Source organism: Pseudorca crassidens, chromosome 6, assembly GCF_039906515.1.
Source record: "Pseudorca crassidens isolate mPseCra1 chromosome 6, mPseCra1.hap1, whole genome shotgun sequence".
In the NCBI taxonomy this organism is placed as follows: Eukaryota; Metazoa; Chordata; class Mammalia; order Artiodactyla; family Delphinidae; genus Pseudorca; species Pseudorca crassidens.
The window spans coordinates 123,527,017-123,550,120 of NC_090301.1; the positions used below are offsets into that span (position 1 = coordinate 123,527,017).

At 51.1% G+C, this 23,104-nt stretch overlaps 1 protein-coding gene across 1 annotated transcript in view; it reads left to right on the top strand.

Moving 5' to 3' along the window:
* Positions 1-240: 240 nt before the first annotated feature.
* GYPC (glycophorin C (Gerbich blood group)) overlaps positions 241-23,104 on the top strand; it is a 43,788-nt gene continuing 20,924 nt past the window's right edge. The window contains exon 1 of the mRNA XM_067742209.1: positions 241-646. Within this exon, the coding sequence (XP_067598310.1) occupies positions 604-646 (43 nt within the window). The 5' untranslated portion in view covers positions 241-603. The remainder of the gene's footprint in view (positions 647-23,104) is intronic.

The following is a 23,104-nucleotide window of genomic DNA, read 5'->3' on the forward strand; positions in this document are numbered from 1 at the left end:
CTGGAAGCCTCAAACAAAGGTGGTCCGAATAAGTCACAGGCCTTTGTCCAGCAGTCCTTTTTTCCTAAGTCTTTCTCAGACATCAGCCCATGGATTGGGACAGTGCGCCAGAAGGGGCCAGCAAGCCGGGAACTCTTCCCAGGCCGCAAAGGCTCCGCGGATCTGAGAGGCCTCATAAGGGCCAGCCAAGACTGAAACGCAGGTCTGGCTGTATTTGGTCACCGTCCCGGATGGTGGTGGGGCAGACATTATGTCACATCTGGGAGTTTTTCAGCCCACACGTGGGGTAAATCTCAACCACAACCTCTGTATGTGGTAGCTTCAGATGGAAACAGAAACTAGTTAGAAAAATGTGATTCTTGCGCAGGGAAGTCGGAGCACAGAAGAGTTCAGAAGTGGGCGGGTGTCTGTGTTAAAAAAAAAAAAAAGGGGGTGGAAACCCCACCAGCCAAGTCTGCAGAAAAAACTAAATGAAGTCTGCCTATCTCGGGGCCGGAGCCCCTCCCCTCGGGCCGCGCCGAGGAGTGTGACACAGGTGCCGCTTCCTCCCGGCTGCTGAGGGTCAACCACCGTCCCCCGGGCCGCGCCCCGCACTGGTTGGCGATGAGCAGCCCCCAGGTCACACCGCCGCCCCCGCCCCGCCAAGGTGAGTACTCGCCCGGGGACGGGTCCGCGGGGGCCAAGCCGGGGAGGGGGGGGCCAAGGACCCCCGGGGTTCCGGCCGCGCCCGGCCTCCTGGGGGACTAGGGCCCCGCCCGGCCGCGTCCCCGGGCATCGCGGGGCCCCGGACATCACAGCGCCCCGGGCATCGCGGAGTCCCGGTCCGGAGCCCCGAGCCTGGTGCGCGGGTTCCGCGCGCCCTGGGCCTGGAGAGGCCACCACCGCCCCCGCGGCCATCCGCTGGCTTTCTGTTTCTTTGTGTGCTGTTGGGGATGTGCGTGCGGCCAGAACTTTTCCCCTAAGAGAGTAAAGGGAGAGAGGCAGATCGGTAAGCAGCGCAGAGAGAAAGCACAAGTTGTTTGCCGGAGCTGCCCGGGCAGGACGGTGGAGGCGCGTCCGCAGAAACTCTGAGTTAACTCCGACAACTTCCCGACTCTCTCCCCGGGCCGGGCAGGAACCAGCCACACGCCCACGCCCATGTTGCAGGGATCCGCTCGCCGTGACCATTTGAGCGGTTGCAATTCTTCAGAGGCTGTTTTCTTTCTTTCTAAAACCAGCACATGCTTTCTTGCGGAAAGGAAATCGCCGTGAGATTCTCTGTGAATCTCAAAAGCAACGTTCCGAAACACTGCTGGGCCTCCCCCGCCACAGGGCTTTTGCAATTAAAGAAGTAAAATTTTATTTAAAAAAAAAAAAAGAATGATGATCCCTCCTGTTCCTACCCTGGTTAGGTCTGATCGTATGGAACTGTCAGAGAGGAGACATTCTGAGTCTATCATGTAATCACGTTACGTAATTAATATGATCCTGGTATGGGTTTATACGTCTTTAAAAAAAAAGCAAGGTTGTGTGGCCTTAGGCGGCAAACTTGAGCCTGGGTGAGCGCGGCTGGGTCTGTATCTGCATGCTCGGCGCCTCTGTGTGTACACGGCCACGTGCGTACGGGTGACTGAGGTGCTCGGCGCCATCTGGGTGTGCACAGAGCTCCTTGTGGAGTCAGGGCCTTGCTGCCTGCCTCGGGACCTCTTGTCACAAGGGGGCAAGCCCACCTCTCTTAGCTACAGTTTCATCATCCGCGAAGTGGGAATAACAGGATAGTGTGCCTCTTCGGGTCGTGAGAATTAAGTGCATGTCAGTGGCTCAGCGCAGAGATGAACACATGTTAAGTGCTTGAGAAATGTCGGGCATCCTTATTTTCGTTTTACGTCATACTGTGGATCCATGAGCCTGTGTGAGTCAGTGTTGACGCGTGTGTATGTGTGTGTGAGGGTGAGTCAGACACTAGTGTGTGTGTGTGTGTGTGTGTGTGTCGGGACCAGGGTTAAGGGGACAAGGCACTGTAATTATTCCAGTTCAGGGACCGAGGAAGTGCAGGCCTGTCTGGAGAGGACAGGCTTGCTCAGGGAGCCTTGCCCTGCCCCCGACCGCAGCCCCCCCCCCCCCCCCCCGCCCCGTCCTCCCCCTACAGCAATTCTCTAGGATTCAAGTTTCAGACCTTGACCAATGACTGCAAATACTTCCCTTGCGGAACTGATGGGGATGCAGCCCTTACTTGCATACCATTCCAGATTACCCTTAGGATTTACTTTCTGGCAGGATCTCTGCCATGGGAGAACCATGGGGCCCTATTTCGTGCTGCTGACTCAGGCAGGATGTGTCTATATCCTGTCTCAGTTTACATCACTGCCCCTCAGAACCAGACGTTAGAACAGAGAGGACCCTCTGCTCCCTCCCGGCCAGGCCTCCCCTAGCCTAGCCTTTGGGCTTATGGGTTCAGCCAACTGCCATAAGCCCAGAGGCCACAGTTATTGCGGAGGAGTCCTGTGCAGAAATCCACTGCCTCGCCCTTGGAGGGAAGGGGTCAGGCTCAGCAAGGAGATGGCCAGGTCTGGCAGCTTTATATAGAATGTGCCACCTCTGGGAAAAGCAGGGAGGGTTTCGTTCAGTGCCAGATGACATTCCATCACAGCCATTGCGCAACCCCTTCAGATATCCGTGGCTTTGGGAGTCACGTGGCCTCGGCACAGCCAGCAGCTGGACCTTCCAAGGGTGCCCAGAGTTGCGCAGTTATTTCTGGGGACTTGCAGTGCCCTCTGGGAAACAGGAGTGAGGGGTAAGAGGTGTTCTGTGTTTGGTGGGAGCGCATCCGCCCATTCACTATGGGGAGAGAGAGGGAGGCCCTTCACTAGCACAGAGAGGCTGGCAAGTAAAGTCAGTTTGCCTCTTTGGGGGGCAGATATATAGTCCATCAAATGCCCTTTGGAGACCCCAACCAAAACACCTTTCAAAGAGTGAGCAAACACAACAGGCCCGGTAAGCACCAGGTACAAACCAAAGTTAAACAATGCGTGAAGAGTTCATAATAGAAAAGAATAACTTTCTTCCCACCTCCAGGGCAGTAACTTTATTTATTTATGAGACTCCTTCTAGAAGTATTATATGTAATACAATTAATTTTTCGTTGGCAAAATGAAACACATATTCGACTTCATCTTTTTTGTTCATAAGACCATATCCTACAGATGATACCTTATCACCATATATAGACTCATCCTTCTGGGGCTGCACAGCATGAATATTATAAATGAATTGGTTATTTTATTTAACCAATTCCTCCACAAATGGACATCTGGGTTGTGTACAGTCTTTAATTTCTCTTTTTAACCACAGTGTCATGACAACCCTTGTAAGTAGGGTTTTGCATGCATGTGTTTGTATACCTTTAGGATAAATTCCCCCAGGATTTAACTTCTGGGACCAAGAGTATGTACATTTACAATGTTAGTAGGTACTGAAAAATTACCCTCCAAAAGGTCACATAAATTTCTAACCCTTACCGGTAGCCAATGAAAATCGTTATTTCCCCACATCCTCATTCACACTGTGTGGTTTTTATCTTGGCCAATCTGATGAGTAAACCATGTTGTCACCTTTGAGGGCGCCTCTGTAATTACACGTGTTTTTGTACCTCTGTAAGATATTGTATTTGTTTTGCTGGGAAATACCTTGTATGGCCTTTGCCCACTTCCTACCAGGTCCCTAACCAGTGAGGAAACACACCCCAGAAGTTAAATGATGTGTCCTTTCTCTCATGATGAGTTAGAGAGTGGACCAGAGCCCCACACTGGGCTGTGCTGTGGAGTCAGACCAGATGTGATCTCATCCCCGACACTTACTGGCTTTGGGGAGGTGCACAGTACCTCGGAGCCTCAGTTTTCTCATCTGTTAGTGGGAAGGATACCAGTGACTTGGCGGGAGTCACGTGATGAACGAGAGACTAAGGACCTGGCACCGCGCCCAGTGATAGTGTTATTTGCGATGGTTGTTAACAGAACTCATCAAAGCAAACCTAGCCTGCAGGTGCTAGTCACCTCCAAAGTCTCCCTAGCAGACGGCAGCTGGGTTTGCTTCGGATAATGTAAGAACAACGTCAGTACCTCTATGCCAAGGCCTGTGGTCCCACCTTGCATGGGTCACTCCTCTACAGCCTGGTCTCACAGGCATATTCTCCCCTGTTTTGCAGATGAAGCCCTGGAGGCTGGAGGAGGATGACCTTCCCCAGGGCTCCCAGGTCCTGAGGGCCCAGCCAGGCTGTGAACACAGGCTGTGAGGCCCCAGAGCCAACAGAGGCCAAACTAACGGGGGTGTTAGGGTGCATGTGGGCCTGCTGGCCCTGTGTGCCAGGCGGGGCCTTCTGCTGCCCACATACTGTGAGAACTGTGCCCAGGAAAGCATGGCTGTGGCTTTGCACAGACACTCAGAGCCCGCTAACGACTCCACAGTGTTTCAGCCAGGCCTGTGGTCTAACCTTGGCCTGTGGCTGCCCGCCATCACTCCCATCTCTGTGGTCGGGCCTGACCCACACTGGGCCACCTGCTGCCCTCCACCCTGCCTTCCACAGCGCGCTCAGGTTGACATCCCCTAGAGCCCCTCTCTGTGCCTGGATCACCCTGTCCCTCCAGCTTCACCCTCATGCCTGCCCGCTTCAGGCCCCTGGGCTCTCTGGGTACCGCCCCCTGCACACATACACCTACTGGTCAGTTAAGGCCTCCCTGGGCTCTCCTGACACTAGAAAACCACCCACCCTGGCCCTGGGGACACTTTGTAGCCCCGACAGATTTCTGAGTCTGTTGCCTTCTAGGAATTCTGACTTCCGAGAAGCTCTGTGACCCCACCTGTCCCCCCCCCCACTGGGGCCTAGCTCAGAGAGGTGCTTAGCCAGCAACTTGGACACGAACAGGTGGCTGCACAGACAACCCAAAGTTCAACACTTCCAGGCCCATGTCCGCTCCAAAGGCCAAAGGCACCTTTTATTTATTTATTTTTTATTTTTATTTATTTATTTATTTTTGTGGTACGCGGGCCTCTCACTGTTGTGGCCTCTCCCGTTGCGGAGCACAGGCTCCGGATGCGCAGGCTCAGCGGCCATGGCTCACGGGCCCAGCCGCTCCGCGGCATGTGGGATCTTCCCGGACCGGGGCAGGAACCCGCGTCCCCTGCATCGGCAGGCGGACTCTCAACCACTGCACCACCAGGGAAGCCCAAAGGCCCCCTTTTAAAAATCATCCGCTCAATAGCTCCTATTCCAGAACTTGGAGGGCAGAGTATAAAATAAATTGAAATGGACAAAGAGTCAAACCAAAACAGATTCTCAGAGCACGCTGATGGGCCCCAGCCATCACAGCCTAGCTCTCCTTCCCGCTCAGCACTGATTGGGTATTTCATCTTCTCCCTCCTTCCTCCCTCCCCTCCCCCTCCCGCCCTCCCCCATCTTTGCTTAGGGCTTTCTTCAGATCATTATGTAATCTGAACCTCTGCAGGAGCGCCACTTCCTGCCTTTAGTCATTATACATTTTAATTTGGGTACATCCTTTCAGAAGGAACGTTAGTGTGCAGCATCTCAGCCAATGGCAGATACTGTCAAGGGCCAGTTCTCTCTCACCCCAGCAAGAGCCTGAGCCCAAGATGCTAGGTTCCTTCACAGAGCCGGCCTCACACAGCTGCCCCCAACCCTCCCTCCAGCCACCGGAGAGCCTGTGTTCTGGTTCCCTGTGCTCACAGACAGCCACCCACCTGCCTCGCCTGGTGATTGGTGTCAGAGCCTCATTGGCTGCCCACCTGCCTGACTCTGCAGCCCTGCCCTTCCTCCTGGCCCCACGTCTTCTGCAGCTCTCATTCATGACTCTTTAGGACTGACAGATTGCTGGAGGCTCAGTGTGGACTCCTCTGAGAGTTAAAAACTGCAAGGGGACCTAGTCATTGGGGGCCCCCCGCAATACTGTGAGATCCACCTCCTGGAGTTTGAGCAGGTGCCCACGGTAAATATCGGAGTAAAGTCTTCTTGAGTTTCCGGCAGGAAGGAGGGGACCAGTGCACCTGTTCTTAACAAAGCCTGGCCTCAGGGAAGCTAGTTAACCAGAGCCGAACCCGATGGGATACTATCAGAGCATAACTGACCTGGGGGAAGGAAAATACCCAACTCCAGCTCACTGTAGCCATCTGGGCCCACCTGCAAGGAGAGAAAAACACGGAGGAACACTTGTGAAGTTCACACTCCAGAGGGATGGGCTACAGATCTTATCCTAGGACCATAGGGTGCTTCCCCTCCCCCACATCTCGCCGCCTCGTTACAATAGGTCCTTTTATCCAGTATATGACATCTGGCTGCCAAGAAAAATTACAAGACGTACTAGAAGGCAAAACACACAGTTTGAAGAGACAGAGTCAGAACCAGAACCAGACATGGCAGAGATGTGGGAATTATCAGACTGGGAATTTAAAACAACTGGGATGAATAACTCTTTATGATGCTTTTATTATAGTCCCTGTCTTGTATCTGCCACATATCCCTTCTCTTATTGCCAAAACGTTGCGGTCGGCATACTCTCTGGGGCTCAGTGGATACACCTCTGACCCCTGCCAGGTCTCTGAGGGAAGGAGGCGCGCGTTTGGGGGCCCTTGGGAGGGACAAGCTCTCGGCAAGGTTGCCCCATCATCTCACTGCACCCACCACACCTGATGGAGGTATTTTAGCTCCACTGTGATGGACAGACTGGCATGCCACTTGCAGGGAGCACAGCTGGGACCTCCTACCCTCCTTCTCCTTCATACAACGCCCACTTTTATGAGGGTTCACGTATGTGGCTGCCAGCTGACCCTGGGCCCCAGCGCTCCCCCCTTGGACCCTGGATTGGAGAGTCGTCCTATTTTACCCATAGCTATGGGCACATGTATTCTCAGCAGTGTCTTAAAGTGAAGGGAATTGTGGTTTGTCAGATCAAAACCAGGTAAACAATCCTGCCTGCCTGCCTTCTGCATTGGGTTCCGGTCTGTGACCTCTGTGTTCACCAGGCAGCAAAGTCCACTGGCTATGAAAGGCCCTTTCGCTTGAGATGCTCCCCAAGCACTCTCGCTGGAACCGGACACAATACACACAGCCTTTAGCAAGCAGGGGCTTCAAGCTCAGTTCCCCCTGCTGTACTTTTTGAAGACATTTAGTGCAAATACACTTGGCCTCAATTGGCTAGTGATGAGGAGGTTAGAATACCAGCTTTAGAGCTCAGGATTTGGTCTTGAATGAGGACCAGCTCTGACCTGGCCGTGGTCTTGAACATGGCGCCAGCCCCTTGGCGTCTCAGCTCATAGATAAAACTCCTAGTATAGGGCCTGGTCCGAGTTCACCACTGCCCCTGCCTGAGTGCTTGAGGGTGTCCTCAGTGAGTTCAGGCTCACTCCCCACTGCCCAGCTTCCCTCCGCATGCCCTCCTCCTGTCCCTGTTTGCTCATTTGCCACTGAAAATAATACCAAGGACAGGAGGCATAGTCTGCCCTGGTCCTTGGGTTCCAGGTGGGCAAGGCCCTCAGACCCAGCAGGGGAGCTGCCTTTGCAATAGCCCTGGGATGCTGTTCCCTTCTGAGCTAGGACGGCTGCCTCCGAGGCTTCTGTTCCTTCCTGCATTTATCAGAGTGGGCAAGGTGGTCAAAGAGCAGCAGAGAGCATGTGTCCTCTCCCACCAACTATGTGACTTTGAGCAAACCTTTTACCCTTTGCAGTTCAGTCTCCTTACCAGCCCCACCTCCTCAGCCGCACCTGAACACCAGCCCCTTAACAGTAGGGGTCTCGGCTGTCTTGGGGAAGAGTAGCCTCCTTAAAAACACTCATGGATCAGCTCGGTGCTTTGTGACCACCTAGAGGGGTGGGATAGGGAGGGTGGGAGGGAGATGCAAGAGGGAGGGGATATGGAGATATATGTATAGCCGATTCACTTTGTTATACAGCAGAAACTAACACACCATTGTAAAGCAATTATACGCCAATAAAGATGTTTAAAAAAAATGAATGAATGGATGGATAGATGGAGGAATGGATGGATGGATGGATGGATGGATGGAGGGAGGAATGGAGGGATGTGAAGGTCCAACCAGTGTAGACAATCCTGGTGCTATCGGTCCCATATTCACCTGCGTCCTCTCCCAATCCTGTGTAAGCCGTGCCCCCTCGGTGGCCCACAGTGGCCTCTGGCTCAGCCCACTGACCTTTCCCCACCTGGCATGCCTTGTGCACCCCAACCTGTGTGCACATGGGGCCCCTTCCCTCCCATCTGGCCTGCAGACGCTCCATCTTTCAGTGTCTTCTCTCACCAGCGTTTTTCTCTTTCCCTTGATGCTGCCATTGGATGGGTGCAGAGCTGGGCCTCCCCTCTCTCCTGGGAGGGGCCCCTTCTCTCCCTTCCAGCCTCTTCCCCATGCTCGAACTCCTGCAAGGAAGCTGGGCCTTCTCTCCTTTGATCGTGCCGTGGGACTGACTTGTCATTTGAATGGCCCTCCTTCAGCTCCTGCCAAAGTTCTCATTTTAATGAATTCATTTCAGCTTTGGCTGAAAATCCCAAGCTGTCATTTTTTTTAAATTTTAGTCTCTCTTTTTTTTTTCTTTTCTACAAATTCTGTAAAGTATCCTGACCGACTGTCTCCCTGACTCAAAGCGTAGAAAGTCGGCTGCGCTCTGCTTAAGTTATCTCATTTCACCCTCTAGCAGCCCTACAGCAAGTATTTTTATCTCCATTTTGCATGCGATGATACAGAAACTCAAGAGGCAATGTGCGTTGCCGACAGCCGAGACCCCTCACTCGTGCCCGGCAGGTGCTTCTAGGAGGGGCTTAGCCAGGGCCGCCTCACACATCAGGCACAACACTTAGAGCTTTCAGAGAACCACAACAAAGCTTTGGTTCTTTTAAAATCAAATGGGAAAAATGAACTTTTAAGAGTAAACCTTGCATTTGTCTTTATATCAATGCCCCTCTAAAATACAAGTGTTAATATCTGGGGGGGGAAGAGACCAGGAAGGCAGACCACCTAGGCCCACGAAGGCCATCCTGTGGCCCTGGCTCAGCCCATCCAGGCCCTGGAGCTGGGTGCCCGCTGGTCCCTGCACGGCCAGGCCGCTCTCCTTGCCCAGCGCCCAGAGCCCTGACCCTCCTCTGCGTGGCTTCCATCTCAAATCCGCATGCTCCCCCACCCCCAGCAGTGCTGCCCAGCCCAACCACGGCAGGGCCCCTGGGCTGGGCAGCTGCAGTGTCTGCCCCGTGCCTGCTCTTTGCCTTTACCCTCAGGAGATTGGGAGAATCCAAAGGAAATGCGTGAGGATACCCAGGACTCTCTCTCTCTCTCTCTCTCTTTTTTTCTTGGCCACGCAGCATGCAGGATCTTAGTTCCCCAACCAGGGATCGAACCTGTGCCCCCTGCAAGTGGAAGTGCAGAGTCTTAACCACTGGACCACCAGGGAATTCCTATCTCTATCTCTATCTATCTCTGTCTCTATCTCTATGTCTATCTCTGTATTTCTCTTATCCTCTTGCTTTTTTAAGTGAGGAAGCTAAGCTATTCTTCACTTCAAAGTTTAAAAGTAAGTTTCCTTTGCCCTGTTTCATTATGAAAGAAGCAGTTCCTGTTCACTGTACGATTATATATACAAGACCAAGAAGAGGGATATAGGAAGATTCTCTCTAGAGCAGAGGTGACTTTCAGGTACCCATGGGATAGCCAGGTGACAGCTGGAAAGCAGTTCAGAAAGAGACCCAGGCAGAGATAAAGACGGAGGACCTCAGTGTACAGAGGCCACACAGCGAGGGGCCCGGGGGGAGCCACGAAGAGCCTGCTGAGGTCGCACTGATCTCTCTGGATGGTGGATCTCAGCACAGGTGCAGAGGCGGTGTGGGGAGTCCTCTTGGCCACACCTGGGGAGGATACACATGGTACCTTGTTCAACTGGAAGATGTTACCTGGATGTAGCTAATATTACTCCAGAAATGGATATTATGAGCTCCATGGAAACATGAAAACTGGGATTCAAAGAGGTTATTCCCCCAGGGCCTCACTGGGCATCACTTGCACTGTCCAGCCTCGAGCCAGGTGTGTCCTTCTGCCTCTGGGATGTGGCCGCCCACCTTGCTGGGAGGGGTTTGCCCACGACCCCCTGCCCCTCTGTGCAGCTCCACGCGGCCCTCAGGTCACTCTCCTGCCTCAGAAGAAAAGGCCATTCTTTATCCACCCCACCCCGGGCCACTTGTGCCGGCTCCCCTCTGCTCTGCTGGCCCCCACCTGGCGGCCCAGCAGCTGCTGATGAAGGGCTCACGAGGGCTGGGCTGTGACCGGGCAAGTGCAGCCAGCTGAGGCCAACCCACATACAGTTCCCACTCTTCCCCGGGGAGGCAGCGGGCAGCTGCCTCTCAGGGTCACTGCCAGGGCACCAGGAGAGAATAACGCCTCCACCAATTCCTGGCCAATTTCTGGAATGCCTCCACCACAGACCCACCCCTGGGCTGGCAGCACTGTCTTTTGTTGAAGTATCACCAGTCATGGGACCATTCCTGCACTGTATGTTCTCCTCTGCTAGGCACTTTCAGATCTAGTTCCTTTCTTCGTTCAAGAGTCACTACTGGCTGTTTATTCATTCTCTATATACAAGCTTATATCGGCTCACCCCAACCTCCCAGTCCATCCCTCCCCCAATCCCCTCCCCCTTGACAACCACCAGTCTGTTCTCCCACTGTATACCACAGAGAACTATATTCAGTATCCTATGGTAAACCATAATGGGAAAGAATATTAGAAAAGGAATACATATATATGTATAACTAATTCACTTTGCTATACAGCAGTAATTAACACAACCTTGTAAATCAACTATACTTCAATAAAAAATAAAATGAAAAAGAAAGAGGCACCACTCGCCTCCTCTGATAGGTGAATAAAGCAAAGCTCAGAGAAGTTAGGAGAGTTTACACAGCCAGCTGTCGTGCGTGGAGTGCGGGTCTCTGCTTCCCTTGGGGGTGCACTGTTTCTGCCATGGAAACTCACTCAGCAGGTTCTTAAGTGGGGACAGGACGGGGTGGTGCAGAGGAGCTAATGCTGGGACTGCAGAGTCACCAAAAGGAATGAAAGCCATACATCCCTCAATCTCCCAAATCAGTGGCTTCCCATCTGGGGTCCCCACCCCGAAATACACACACGTTAAAAAACGATGTCACAGCTACAGATCTCCACTGCAGTTCTTTTCAGGAGTAATGACATTTCTACAAAATAAATTCTTAGATGAAGTCTGGAAACATGAAAGCAATAAAAACCCATCTGTTATAGTGGAGTGGGGGAGAAGAGGCCTGGTGACCCCACTCCAGGGCCCCCTTGTGATGCTCACCCTCAAGTCATCGCTGGACATTGAGGGCTTCACGTAACGCTGTTTGCAGCCTCCTAGCTGGTGCCTCCCAGGACGGCCGACTGATGTCCAGGCACTATTCATCGTCAGTGATGATGCTTTGGGGCTTGCATCTCAGAGGATCCTTCCGTATTAGACATTTCCATCACATGAAGCCATAAAATGCCTTCACTGTGGTTCAATTATTTGCCTACAGCCAGACTGCAGTGTACACCCAGCTGTCGATCACTTTACCAATTAATTCCCTGAGAGAGGTGCTTATCAAACTTCAAGAGTCCATGAAGAAAATCTGAAAAGTTAGAAACTAGATGGATAATTCCATTAGGGAAACAATTTATCCACAAATGTTTACTAACCACCGTGTACATCCGTGGTTCATCAGCAGAAATTCATAGGCTTACGATGTGTCCGTCTTGTCACCTGCCCTAGGGGTGCAGGAGGAGACAAAGAAAGTCTAAAGACAAGATCCCTGCCCTCAAAGCATCGTTGGGCTTCTTGGGGCAGCAAGACACACATCATGACAGGAATAAAAATAATCCCATCCTCCTAGTGAGAAATTTCTTATCACAGGAATTCAGGTTTCAGATCGAATTGCCTGTGTCTTTTCTATATTTAAAGAAGATATCTAGATATTTAAAGAATAACTTAAAGTAAGATAACTTCTCAAATATAAATTGCTATCTAAAACTAGCTAATATTGACAGCTGATATTAAATTATGGTGAATTTCTCCTTAACCAGATATAGGTTTATCTTGTTGAATTAAGACTTTGTACTTGAAGAAGTTGTCAGTGACCTGTTAACTGAAAAAAATGCACAACCGGGACTTCCCTGGTGGCACAATGGTTAAGAATCCGCCTGCTAATGCAGGGGACATGGGTTCGAGCCCTGGTCCGGGAAGATCCCACATGCCATGGAGCAACTAAGCCCATGCACCACAACTACTGAGCCTGCGCTCTAGAGCCTGCGAGCCACAACTACTGAGCCCGCATGCCACAACTACTGAAGCCCGCATGCCTAGAGCCCGTGCTCAGCAACAAGAGAGGCCACCACGATGAGAAGCCCATGCACCACAACAAAGAGTAACCCCTGCTCGCCATAACTAGAGAAAGCCCATGCATAGCAACGAAGACCCAATGCAGCCAAAAAAATAGATTAAATAAAATCAATCAATTTATTAAAAAAATAAAATTAAAAAAAATGCACAGCCTAAAAGTTGAGAGTTATGTTTTATTCAATGGACAAATCTGAGAACTTAAGCCCAGGACACAGCATTCAGATAATTCTGAGAAACTTTTCCAAAGAGGCAAGGTGGGGAGCCAGGATATATAGGAGTTTTCGCAACAAAAGACCAGATAGTCAGAACATCAAAAGATTACCGTTAATCAAAGAAAAGCAGACATCTCAGGTTAATGAATTTAGCGCTTTTCTACGTATGGGAAGAGGCAAGAGTCCTGGCTCATTGAAATCATTCCTTTGATATGCACCTCTGCTCCCTGGGGCCAGTGTCCTGTGCTTTCTCAGCCTGAGTCTCCTCCGGGTGCATCGTTTCGGGTGGCCGCAGTGGCTGACTGCTGGATGGCGGGCATCCTGTTCCATCCTGAGTTCTCTCAGGGCTCACCGTCTGTAATGTGATGGCTTGATGGCGGCAGCGCCCTCTGTTTACTGATAAGACAGGCAATATTTAGTTCACAGACCAATGCCGATTGTTGAGAACATTCTAACTCTGGGAAATGACTTAAGTCAAGACAAGTGGCAAGGATGTAAAAATACAAAAAGTACTGCAAGGATACGGGGTACCTGCTGTGAGCAGGGATGGTCTGGTGTGTCATACACGCTGAGCAAATGTTGGTTCGAAGTGTTCGTTCCTCGTCACCCTCATCCCTCACTGTGAGTTGGGTCTGTGGATGCAGCCTCCATCTTCCAGGTGCAGGACAGGCTGGGAGTGGCAGGGCTGTTATTTGAACCCAGATGCTCCAACCCTGAGGCTGTCTTTTAAGCCCTGCTCACCGTCACCATTTGTATGTGTAGGAAATGGGGAGTTTCAAAGGGGAACAAAATTCTCTTTCACAGGAGTGAAAGAAAGTTGGTTCCAATGCGCTTTTAAACTACTTATTTATATCAGGCTTTGGTCACCACCCCTAGGTCATTTCCTATTTAAGAATCGTGGAGCTTCTGGAAAGATCTTCTGGAAGATGCTATTTGTAAAGAACTCAATTGAGTGAAATGATGTTTGTCACTCCCTGAAAAAGCAAACAATGCTAGAGAAAGTCAGAATACATCTTTGAGGACAATGCAGTCAAAGGCAGATGAAATCCATGGCTTCCCTTCCAAGTTCAGACACCCTGGAAGGCTGTGTTTCCCACACAAGGGCACCTCAGGGCTGTTTATTTCCTGAGGCTCTGGCCTATGGCCAAATCTTCACCATCCTCTGCGCTTTTGGTAAAAGCCATGGCGTCACACTGCCCTGAAGGCACAATTATCTGAGTTCCTGCCCTCCTTGCCCTGGGGCTCTGGGAACAGAGGCCTGACTGTCTACACAGATAAAAGGCTGACCTCTCACTGCCCTGCCTCCTGCCCAGGGGCCCCATGGTTCTCCTTTGAGCTCCTTTGAGTGGGGCCCTCCCTGAGGAGAAATGAGCAGAGGGTGGGAGTTCTCCTCTGACTCGGCTTCTGACGTCTCCTGAGCCAACTAGCTCCGCTCAGGGACCCTTGTACCACAGCAGGACGCTGCCCAGACCTCCTCTGGCCTCCCTGGAGCAAGCCCTTGGTGTAGCCAGGCTGTGACCACTTGGATAGGCCATTTATCTTGTTCTGGGACCTGACATCTCAGGGCTCAGGATTCCCTGGTGAGACTCTCTATGACGGGGCCTTGCCAGTCAGTGGAGTCAGCCAGGGGAGGTACCCAGGGCCCAGTCGGAGAGGCCCGGGCCACATCCCTCACCAGCAGAGATGGCCTCAACCCCGTGCAAGGTTTAAAGCCCATGCCACCTCTCCAACCACTGTCTTAACCCCACCACTAACTAGTGCAGGTGAACTTGGGATGGTGACGTCACCCTCTTTGGCTTCCACTACCCTGGTGCCTGCATCCTCTCAAACGCATGGGGTGTTCAAGATGCAGTGAGCCCTGGGTGTGGCCAGACTCTGGAATCTATATAAAGTGGCCACAGTAGTGGACAGTGGCCTGCGTTCTAACAGCTAATGATCACACAAGTTGAAAGTATAGGCTGCGAGCGTGACAGACCTGGGTTCAAGGTGCAGGCCGGTCACTCAACGGCTCCATCCCCGTGGGCACCTTAAATGAGAAGATGTAGGTAATGGCCCAGGCCTAGCAGGGGGCAAGCACAATGTAAATGTTAGCCTGAGAGGGATGAGAGAGACTCAGTGACACAGGGACTTAAGCCAGGGGTCTGCAAACAAAGGCCCACAGGCCCAATCCGCTTGCCACCTGTTTTTATAAGTAAAGTTGTATTGCAACACAGCTGCACCCATTTGTTTGCACGTGTCCATGACTGCTTTCATGGGACAATGGCAGAGTTGTAGCAGAGACCACATGGCCCACAAAGCCTAAACTATTTACTATGTGGCCCTTTATTTAAAAAGTTTTCTGACCTCTGTCTTGAACCAACAGGAACATCTCCAATGGCTCGACTTCTAGGCCTAGAGCCTACCTGGCCCCATTGCACCTCTCTCTGGGGAAACCATAGCCTCATGGGTAGATGAGAAGCCACGGAAGAAAGACCTGCAGCTGAGGCCAGGCACCAGGCAGCAGCCAGGGAAGCCCATCAGGCCAGACCCAGCTCTCACCTGGGTGCAGATGGAGTGTCTCATTCCCCCGACCTGATCCACCCAAGCTGCCAAAGGGAGGATCCCTCTCTTGGCCTTCACCTTCTCTTGACCTCTTGTCACCCCCTCTGTAGACACAGGCATTCGGGGCTCTCCTGCTGCCCTGCAGAAAATCCTCACCCCAACTAGGCAGGTGTAGGAAAAAGGGCCACACACCAGACAGGCTCTCCCGGGACCTGCCATCTCTCCCGCTTCCTTCAGAAAACAGGGCTTCTCACTAGGACCCAGACTGGTGTTGGGCCAGGAGCATTGTCCTGAATTTTTTTTTAACTTTTTATTTTATATTGGAGTATAGTTGATTAACCATGTTGTGTTAGTTTTAGGTGTACAGCAGAGTGCTTCCGTTATACATGTATCTCTTCTTTTTCAAATTCTTTTCCCATTTAAGTTGTTACATAATATTGCCCAAAGTTCCCTGTACTATACAGTAGGTCCCTGTCGTTTATCCATTTTAAATACAGCAGTGTGTACATGTCAACCCCAAACTCCCAATCTATCCCTCCTCCCTACTCTTCCCTCCTGGTAACCGTAAGTTCATTCTCTAAGTCTGTGAGTCTGTTTCTGCTTCGTAAATAAGTTCATTTGTATCATTTGTTTTTTTAGATTCCTCATATAAGCGATATCATATGATGTTTGTCTTTCTCTGACTTACTTCGCTCAGTATAATAATCTCCAGGTCCATTCACGTTGCTGCAAATGGCATTATTTCATTCTTTCTATGGCTGAGTAGTATTCAATTGTGTGTGTGTGTGTGTGTGTGTGTGTGTGTGTGTGTGTATCACATCTTCTTTATTCATTCCTCTGTTGATGGACATTTAGGTTGTTTCCATGTCTTGGTTATCGTGCAAAGTGCTGCTATGAACATTGGGGTGCATGTATCTTTTCAAATTAGAGATTTTATCTTTTCTGGGTATATGCCCAGGAGTGGGATTGCTGCAAATGGCGTTATTTCATTCTTTTTTTATGGCTAATATTCCATTGTATATATGTACCACATCTTCTTTATCAAACTTATTGACATCTCTCCACATCTCAGGAGGTTATTATCCCTCTTTTCAGATTGTCTATGGAGTCTCAGGGGGGGAAAGTGTGTCCACACCTCACCAGTTATAAAACAGTGGATCCTGAGTTCAACAATAGTCTCCCTGAGTCTACACCCATGCTCTTTGCCTCTGCCACCGGCACCAGCAAGCTTTTAGCTCAGATGTCACAGTCCATGAGCCTGTTTTGAGCACCAACTGTGTGTCAGGCCCTGGGGATGTGACAGTGGACAAACCAACAGTCATCCCAAAAGGGAGTTTATGTTCTAGTGCGGATAGACAGATGGACACAAGACAAGTGGGTAGAATGCTCAGTAGGTGAGATGGTGCTAAGTGCAGGGAGGATGATCAAGCCAGGAAAGGACAGAGGGTGGAGGGACGAGAGGGGCTGCCATTTTAAAGAGAATCTCCACTGGGTAAGGTGATGTTTAGGAAAGACCTAAAGGAAGCCAGGGAGCCAAACGCAGGAATATCTGAGAGGAGGCAAGAGGCAGAGAGCACAACACGTGCAAAGCCCCTGCGGTAGGAGCAGGCTTGGCCTGCTCAAGGAACTGACAGAGGCCAGTGCCCTGAGGAGAGGAGAGTGGAAAGTGGTAACTAGGAGATGAAGTCAGACAGATAAGGCGGCAGAGGGACGATGGGACTGTGTCCCAGTACCCGCTGTAGCATCTTCCTGAGTCTCCCCTGCCAGAAGGCTTCTAACCCCGAGAGAGGAGCCCTTCAGCATCTCCGCTCTAGCAAGTCCCTGAGTGAGCCGTGACACGGGGTAGGAGCTGAGAGGGAGGGAAGAGGATGGCGGAGAACTCCCAAGGGGTGCCTGAGATGCAGGGGGAGATGGGGGCACTTCACCAAGCGCCCCGTTTGCTCTCAGCTGCCCTGAAAGACGCCTCAGATGCAGGCACACATGTGCACACACGCACGTACACACACACACAGAGGCCGGCTTTCAGAGCCTCTCTGGAACTGCTAGTTGCATCTTTCGTGTAGAGCTTTTCCACAGGACCGTGCCGGGCTCTACAGAGAATGAGTGTGGATGTGGGGTCCCCAGTACCTGCCGTCACAGGCCGTCCGGACCCTTGGGGACCAGCTGGGAGCGTGAAGAGATGGGACAGAGCCCCACCCAGGGCCAGAGGGGGCGTGTGTTTGTCCCTCCCCTGCAGCTTTGAGTCCACGGAAGCCCCGGGGACGCAGCCCAGCAGAGGGCACGGAGCAGCCCCCAGGGGTGGAGGGTCTGGCCAGCAGGGGTGGAGAAGAGAACCAGGAAAGGGTGTGGACAAGGGTGGTCGAGAGCCCCAGGCTCCTGGGGCCCATGCTGCCACCTGCCTGGGGAAGGACGTCCCCACAGACACCTCGGCCTCACCCAGAAGACACAACCGGCAATCCCAGAAAGGCTTCTGAAAGCTGGCCTCTGTCCGTGTGTGCACACGTGTGCCTGCATCCCCAGCGGTATGAAAGAACAGCCTAGAAACACAGGCTCTTTCTCCCTGAGATCGGAGAGGTGGCCAGCACAGGCTCCTACAGCTCAGATTGGAAGCCAGGACTCTCCGCCTCAGTCTCTCTGCAACCCCTATGTCAGAGGCACAAATTAATACAACCCTCTGCAGAGGCAGGTCCCTCCAGCAGCCAGGTTCATACGGCAGGAACGGAGGTTGAGAGCTTATTCTCGTCTGCTTTATATTTACACACTGTTGTGTTTAGTCTTCTGAGCAGTCCCAGGAGTCATCCAGTTAAGTGACCAGGGCCACATAAACACAACCCAGGAGCTCATCCTGGGCGCCTCCTGTCCTCGGATAACGTGATCCCAGCGTGAGAATCCAGGCGCTACTCAAGTGACTGGCTTCTCACCTCCATGAACAGCGGTGCTGGAAGTCGGGCCACCGGGCACCCGTTTGTACTCGGAACTGCTCACACATACCAAGGCAGGAGCACATTTCTTATCTCGCCAGGTCCTCATTGCAGCCTGATACAGGCCGGAGGGTGTGGAGAGGGCGTGGAGAGGGCGTCAGCATCTCCTGAGTCTCTCTAAGCCAAGGTGCCAGGGCGGGCTGTCCATGTGCCCACTGGGGAGGGGAGTGCTCTTATACACTGCTCAAAAGAGGGGTCGGGGTATCACACAACCCCTGAGTGTTCCTGGAAAGGGGATAAAGTGACTGTCCCGGGGCCACACCAACAGCAAATGGCAGAGGCAGGCCCACATCCAGGTGTCATTCGATTCCAAACTCTGCACCTGACAGGCTCACCTACAGGCAGGCAGTAGCCTCCCCCCATGATGCCATGCACTTTATGTGCTACAAACCTAAGGGGCTTTTGTACCCAGCCCTAAAAGAGAATGAAATACTGCCATTTGCAGCAACACGGACGGACCTAGAAATTATCACACTAAGTGAAGTCAGACAGAGAAAGAAAAATATCGTGTGATATTGCTTGTATGTGGAATCTAAAAAAAAAAAAAAAAAAAGATGCAAGTGAACTTATTTACAAAACAGAAATAGACCCACAGACAGAAAACAAACTTATGGTCACCAAATGGGAAAGGGAGGAGGGATAAATTAGGAGTCTGGGATTAACATGTACACACTCCTATATATAAAATAGATAATCAATAAAGACCTACTGTATAGCACAGGGAACTCTACTCAACATTTTGTAATAACCTATAAGGGAAAATCTGGAAAAGAATTTATATATATACATACACACACACACACACATATATACATATAATAACTGAATCGCTGTTCTATACACCTGAAACCAACACAACATTGTGAATCAACTCTGCTTCAATAAAAATATAAAATCTAAGGGGATAAATGCTTCATGCTTAAGCATGGCCTGCCCCCCTCAACACACACAGGTGGGGAGACCTGGCCGGCAGCACGCTCAGGGAGCCCACCTCTTTGCTTTCAGCTCAGGTCCCGCCTCGCTCCTGAGCGGGGTCGCCCATGGTGCTGCCCTGTAGCAGCAGTGCACATAGCTTGGCTGTGTCTGCGTGCAAAGGCGTTGTATTTCTTCCGGCTTTTTTTTTCCTTCCCTTTATTCACGCTGATGGAAATGGCTCCTTCACCCAAGGTCTGCCTCCGATAAGGCTCCAGCGGTTTCAAGAAAGCAGAGCTGAGCTTCTTATCAGGCAGCAGCAGGGGATCTGGTGCCAGCACTGGCTGGCCTGGTGCTGATAAAATGGTCCTGGGCCCAGCGCTCACCAGATGCTTTCTCAACCTGCCCCCCGGACCCAACCCGTCAGAAGTGTGGGCAGTGAGACCCAGGAAGCTTCTTTGCTTTCTTAGACATGAGAGCCGACTTCCAGTGACCACAGGCCACAGGACCTGATGGGGACAAAGTTTTGGCGTGGAGGCTGATGGAGAGAAAGGGCCTCAGGAGGCCTTAGGGCTCCGGACATGGCAGTGGGAGCCGGCTCCTCCCAGGGGCGTATCGGGATCAGGTGTGTGGTTTGAGCCCTTCCCTGTGAGGCACTACTGTTCCGAATAAGACACTGAGACTAGGAAAGGGGTGTGGGGTGTGGGGGGGGATTAAGGCATTTGGTCTAATGTGGTGTGATCGGGTTTGAAGCAGGTTTGCAGCCCCCAAAGCCCAGGCTGCCCAGCCTGCTCCTGGAAACTCTGATTTGAAGGAGATCAAGGAGCTCATCCCTCCTCCGACCCTGCACACACACCACTGGAAGACAGAAATTCTACCCTCAAACCTTAACTTCTTTTCCTTTAAGCTTGGGTCACTGTTAAACTTCCTTGTCCTTAGAGTAGGACAGACTGGGCTAGCTGATTGTTTTGTGAAAAGTGACTTGGGCTTTCTGACCTTAGTTGTCCCATCTATAAAATGGGTTGGTCATCCCTGTGTCCAGTGCCCTGCTGGGAGCACCCAGGATTTCACAGGTGGAGGGCATCTCGCCACGACTGGCCACCAGGGTCCGCCCTACATTGGAAGGTTGGGCCAGGGCCTGGTGGCAGGGTCAGCAGTAGAGCCTTAGTCTGGGTTTGAATCCTGGCTCTGTCCTTGGCTACTGTCTCTGAGCTTCAGTCTTTTCGTGTTGAAAGAAAGGATGGACATGCCCGGCTAGCAAGGCTGTTCGGGGGAGTTCAGCTCATGAGAGGTACTTGTGATTTGTGGCTGTCCCATGAGAGCGGGTTTTGAGTGAGAAGCATCTTGAGCGTGAGATGATGTGAGTGAAGCCCCAGCACAGAGCAGACCCATAAAAAGCAGCGGCAGGAGCCCAGCCGATCTCCTGGCTGCCCTCTGCTCCAGGCCGTTACGCACATGGATGCACACAGGGCTAAAGGTCCCTCCGAGACCCGGTGGAGACAGTAGCCTTCCATGCGGGGTGGTCAGGCAGGGCCACCTGGCACTATGGGCCAGTGATTGGAGGTGCAGCCACCGAGGGGGCCCGCGGGATGGGTGCAGAGGGGTGCAGCTGCCTTCAGATGGTTTGCAGGAGTGCTGTCAAAGCAAACGTCATGGAAAGGATTGGCAGCATAGCTGGGCAGAGCAGCTCCTGCCTTTTCAGTCCCCGAAGCAGGACCCTGTGGGTGGTCGGCCCTGAGATGGACAGGGCCTGAAAGGCCTGAGATTAGAGCTGAAATATCGAAAAACCAGCCTTCCCAGACAGCACGGCTGACAAACGCTGAAGGCCAGAGAAAGGGCAGGCTGAGGAGCAGGCCAGGAGGACCAGCCAGGTTGGCTGCTCACGTGAGCTGGTGTCTGGGGAAGAAGGAGTGGGGCCCCTCCAATCTCTCTCCTGAAATCAGTCAAACCATCCATGGGTAATCATGAGAACCAGAGGACCAGCATGTGTACATGTTCTCTGCAGTGTGGGCAGATAAAAGCAAGCCCCTGACACCTAGTAGGTGCTCACTTCAGTTTAGTTGGTTTAGCAATCACTGCACGCTCCTACTTTTGTCACTACTCGTCTGGATGATTTTTCCTGCTGCATTTCACTGGACTGCTGGGACAACTTTTACTTAGTAAGCTTTTGATGACCACCTCCTATGTGCTGGTCACCTTGCAAAATGCCAGACACCCACAGGAAGATGCCACAGCCCTCCCGGTACCCCAGGGTTATTTTGATGTGTTTGATGAGCTTGTCCATAGAAACAGGAGGTCACTTCCTCCTGGAAGGTCAGAATAGACACCCTCCATGGGTGGTGTTGGACCAGAGTGGATTGACGTGTGGACATTCACCAGATAAGCCAGGTGGAGTGAACATTCCAGGCAGAAGGCACAGCATGAGCCAGTACCTGGGGGTGTAAAATAGAACTGGAGTCCGTGTGACCTCCAAGGGGCTGACAAGGGACAGGCAGGTTGTGAATGTGTGAGATGACAATGTGGGAATTCCGACTGCTTGAGGCTATGGCTCTGGGCTCAGGCCCGGGAGTTCCCCGTGCTCTCCTCTGGGTGAATCCCTATTAGGAAACTCACAGGGCATCTGCTAAGTTGACAAAAGAACTGAATAGTCCGTGGAGCTGGCATGCAATATTTGGGACATACTTACACTAAAAATTGCGTTGTTATTTATCCAAAACTCAAATTTAACTGGCATCCTGTGTTTTTTCTGGCAACCCCAGGAGGACAGGGCATGGACATGAGTGTTTTTTAAAGGGTCCCATGAGATGCTAATGTCCAGCCAGAGCTGAGGACCGTGAGTTAGAGGCTCCTACTGTTGTGAGCAAGCCCACCATCTCGAGCCCCTGGCCAGGTCCCTAACTACAAAGATTTCTAGTAGATGGGGCATTTCCAGTCTTAAAAATACCTTTGGGGAACCTTTTGAGATTTCCCCTTTATTTATCCTTTCCATCTATCTCATGGATGCCACCCACAGTAGTGAAAAACTTATTTTTTGTGTAAATGTGAAAATCTGAAACCCATCTTAATTTTGTAATGCTTTAAATGATGTAATTGTAGAAACGATTCAATAATTGGATATATTTAAATACAAAACAATAAATCCTTATTCATAATGCTCCAACACACTGATGTCTCCTTCATTAACTGCTAACCACACTCCTTCCAGAACCTCAAACTCTCTAACCCTCAAGACTCCCAGCCTTGTCAGGTGTGCCTGCCTGAAGCCCCCACTTCACACCCATACCACCTTCTCCCTGTCCACTACTCTCAGCCCTGTTGATTGCTCATTGTGTCATGCTGATCCTCTCTTGATAGGTCCCAGTGACTCTTCTAAACTTAGAAGAAAGAAAGTTCTCCTCCTTTCCATCCCTGTGCTACAAAATTTCTAGAGATTCCCTTTTTCTATAATCTCTCACCTGTTCATTGCCTACAAGAGAAGACTCAGCTTCTCTAACCTGACCTTTAAGACTGTTCATTGCTCATTACTCACCAAGCAGATGAATGATAAAGTTTATTAATGATATTGAATGGGATAGTGATGTTAGAAGAAGTAATAAGACAAGGAAAAGGAGGAGAGGAAAATAAACTCAAGACATGTACTGCATTGAGTCATTCATATTTTCCTTCCTTCTTCTATTCCAAATAGTTACTTGAAAGGTGTAAAATTAAAAATAACATTTGTTTCAATGTAAAATCATCCATAGTAATAAGGATAAAGTTATTTGAAATCTATATTGTCTTAGACCATCTGGCTTATCTTGGAGTCCTGATCACTCAAATAGATCCAACCCTGTAACTGGCTAATGTCTTTTCGGGTAACTGTTTTTGCTCTCTTACTTGGTTTGTTTAAGAAATTAGTACACCAGTCCAATAGAATAATAAATTGTGTTTGTATTTACCCTTCTCCCCATAATACGTGTTAGATTTCAAACCCAATTTTGAGGTTCCAAGATCCCTGATGGGGCAAGATGGGTAATGAATCCTGTTTATAT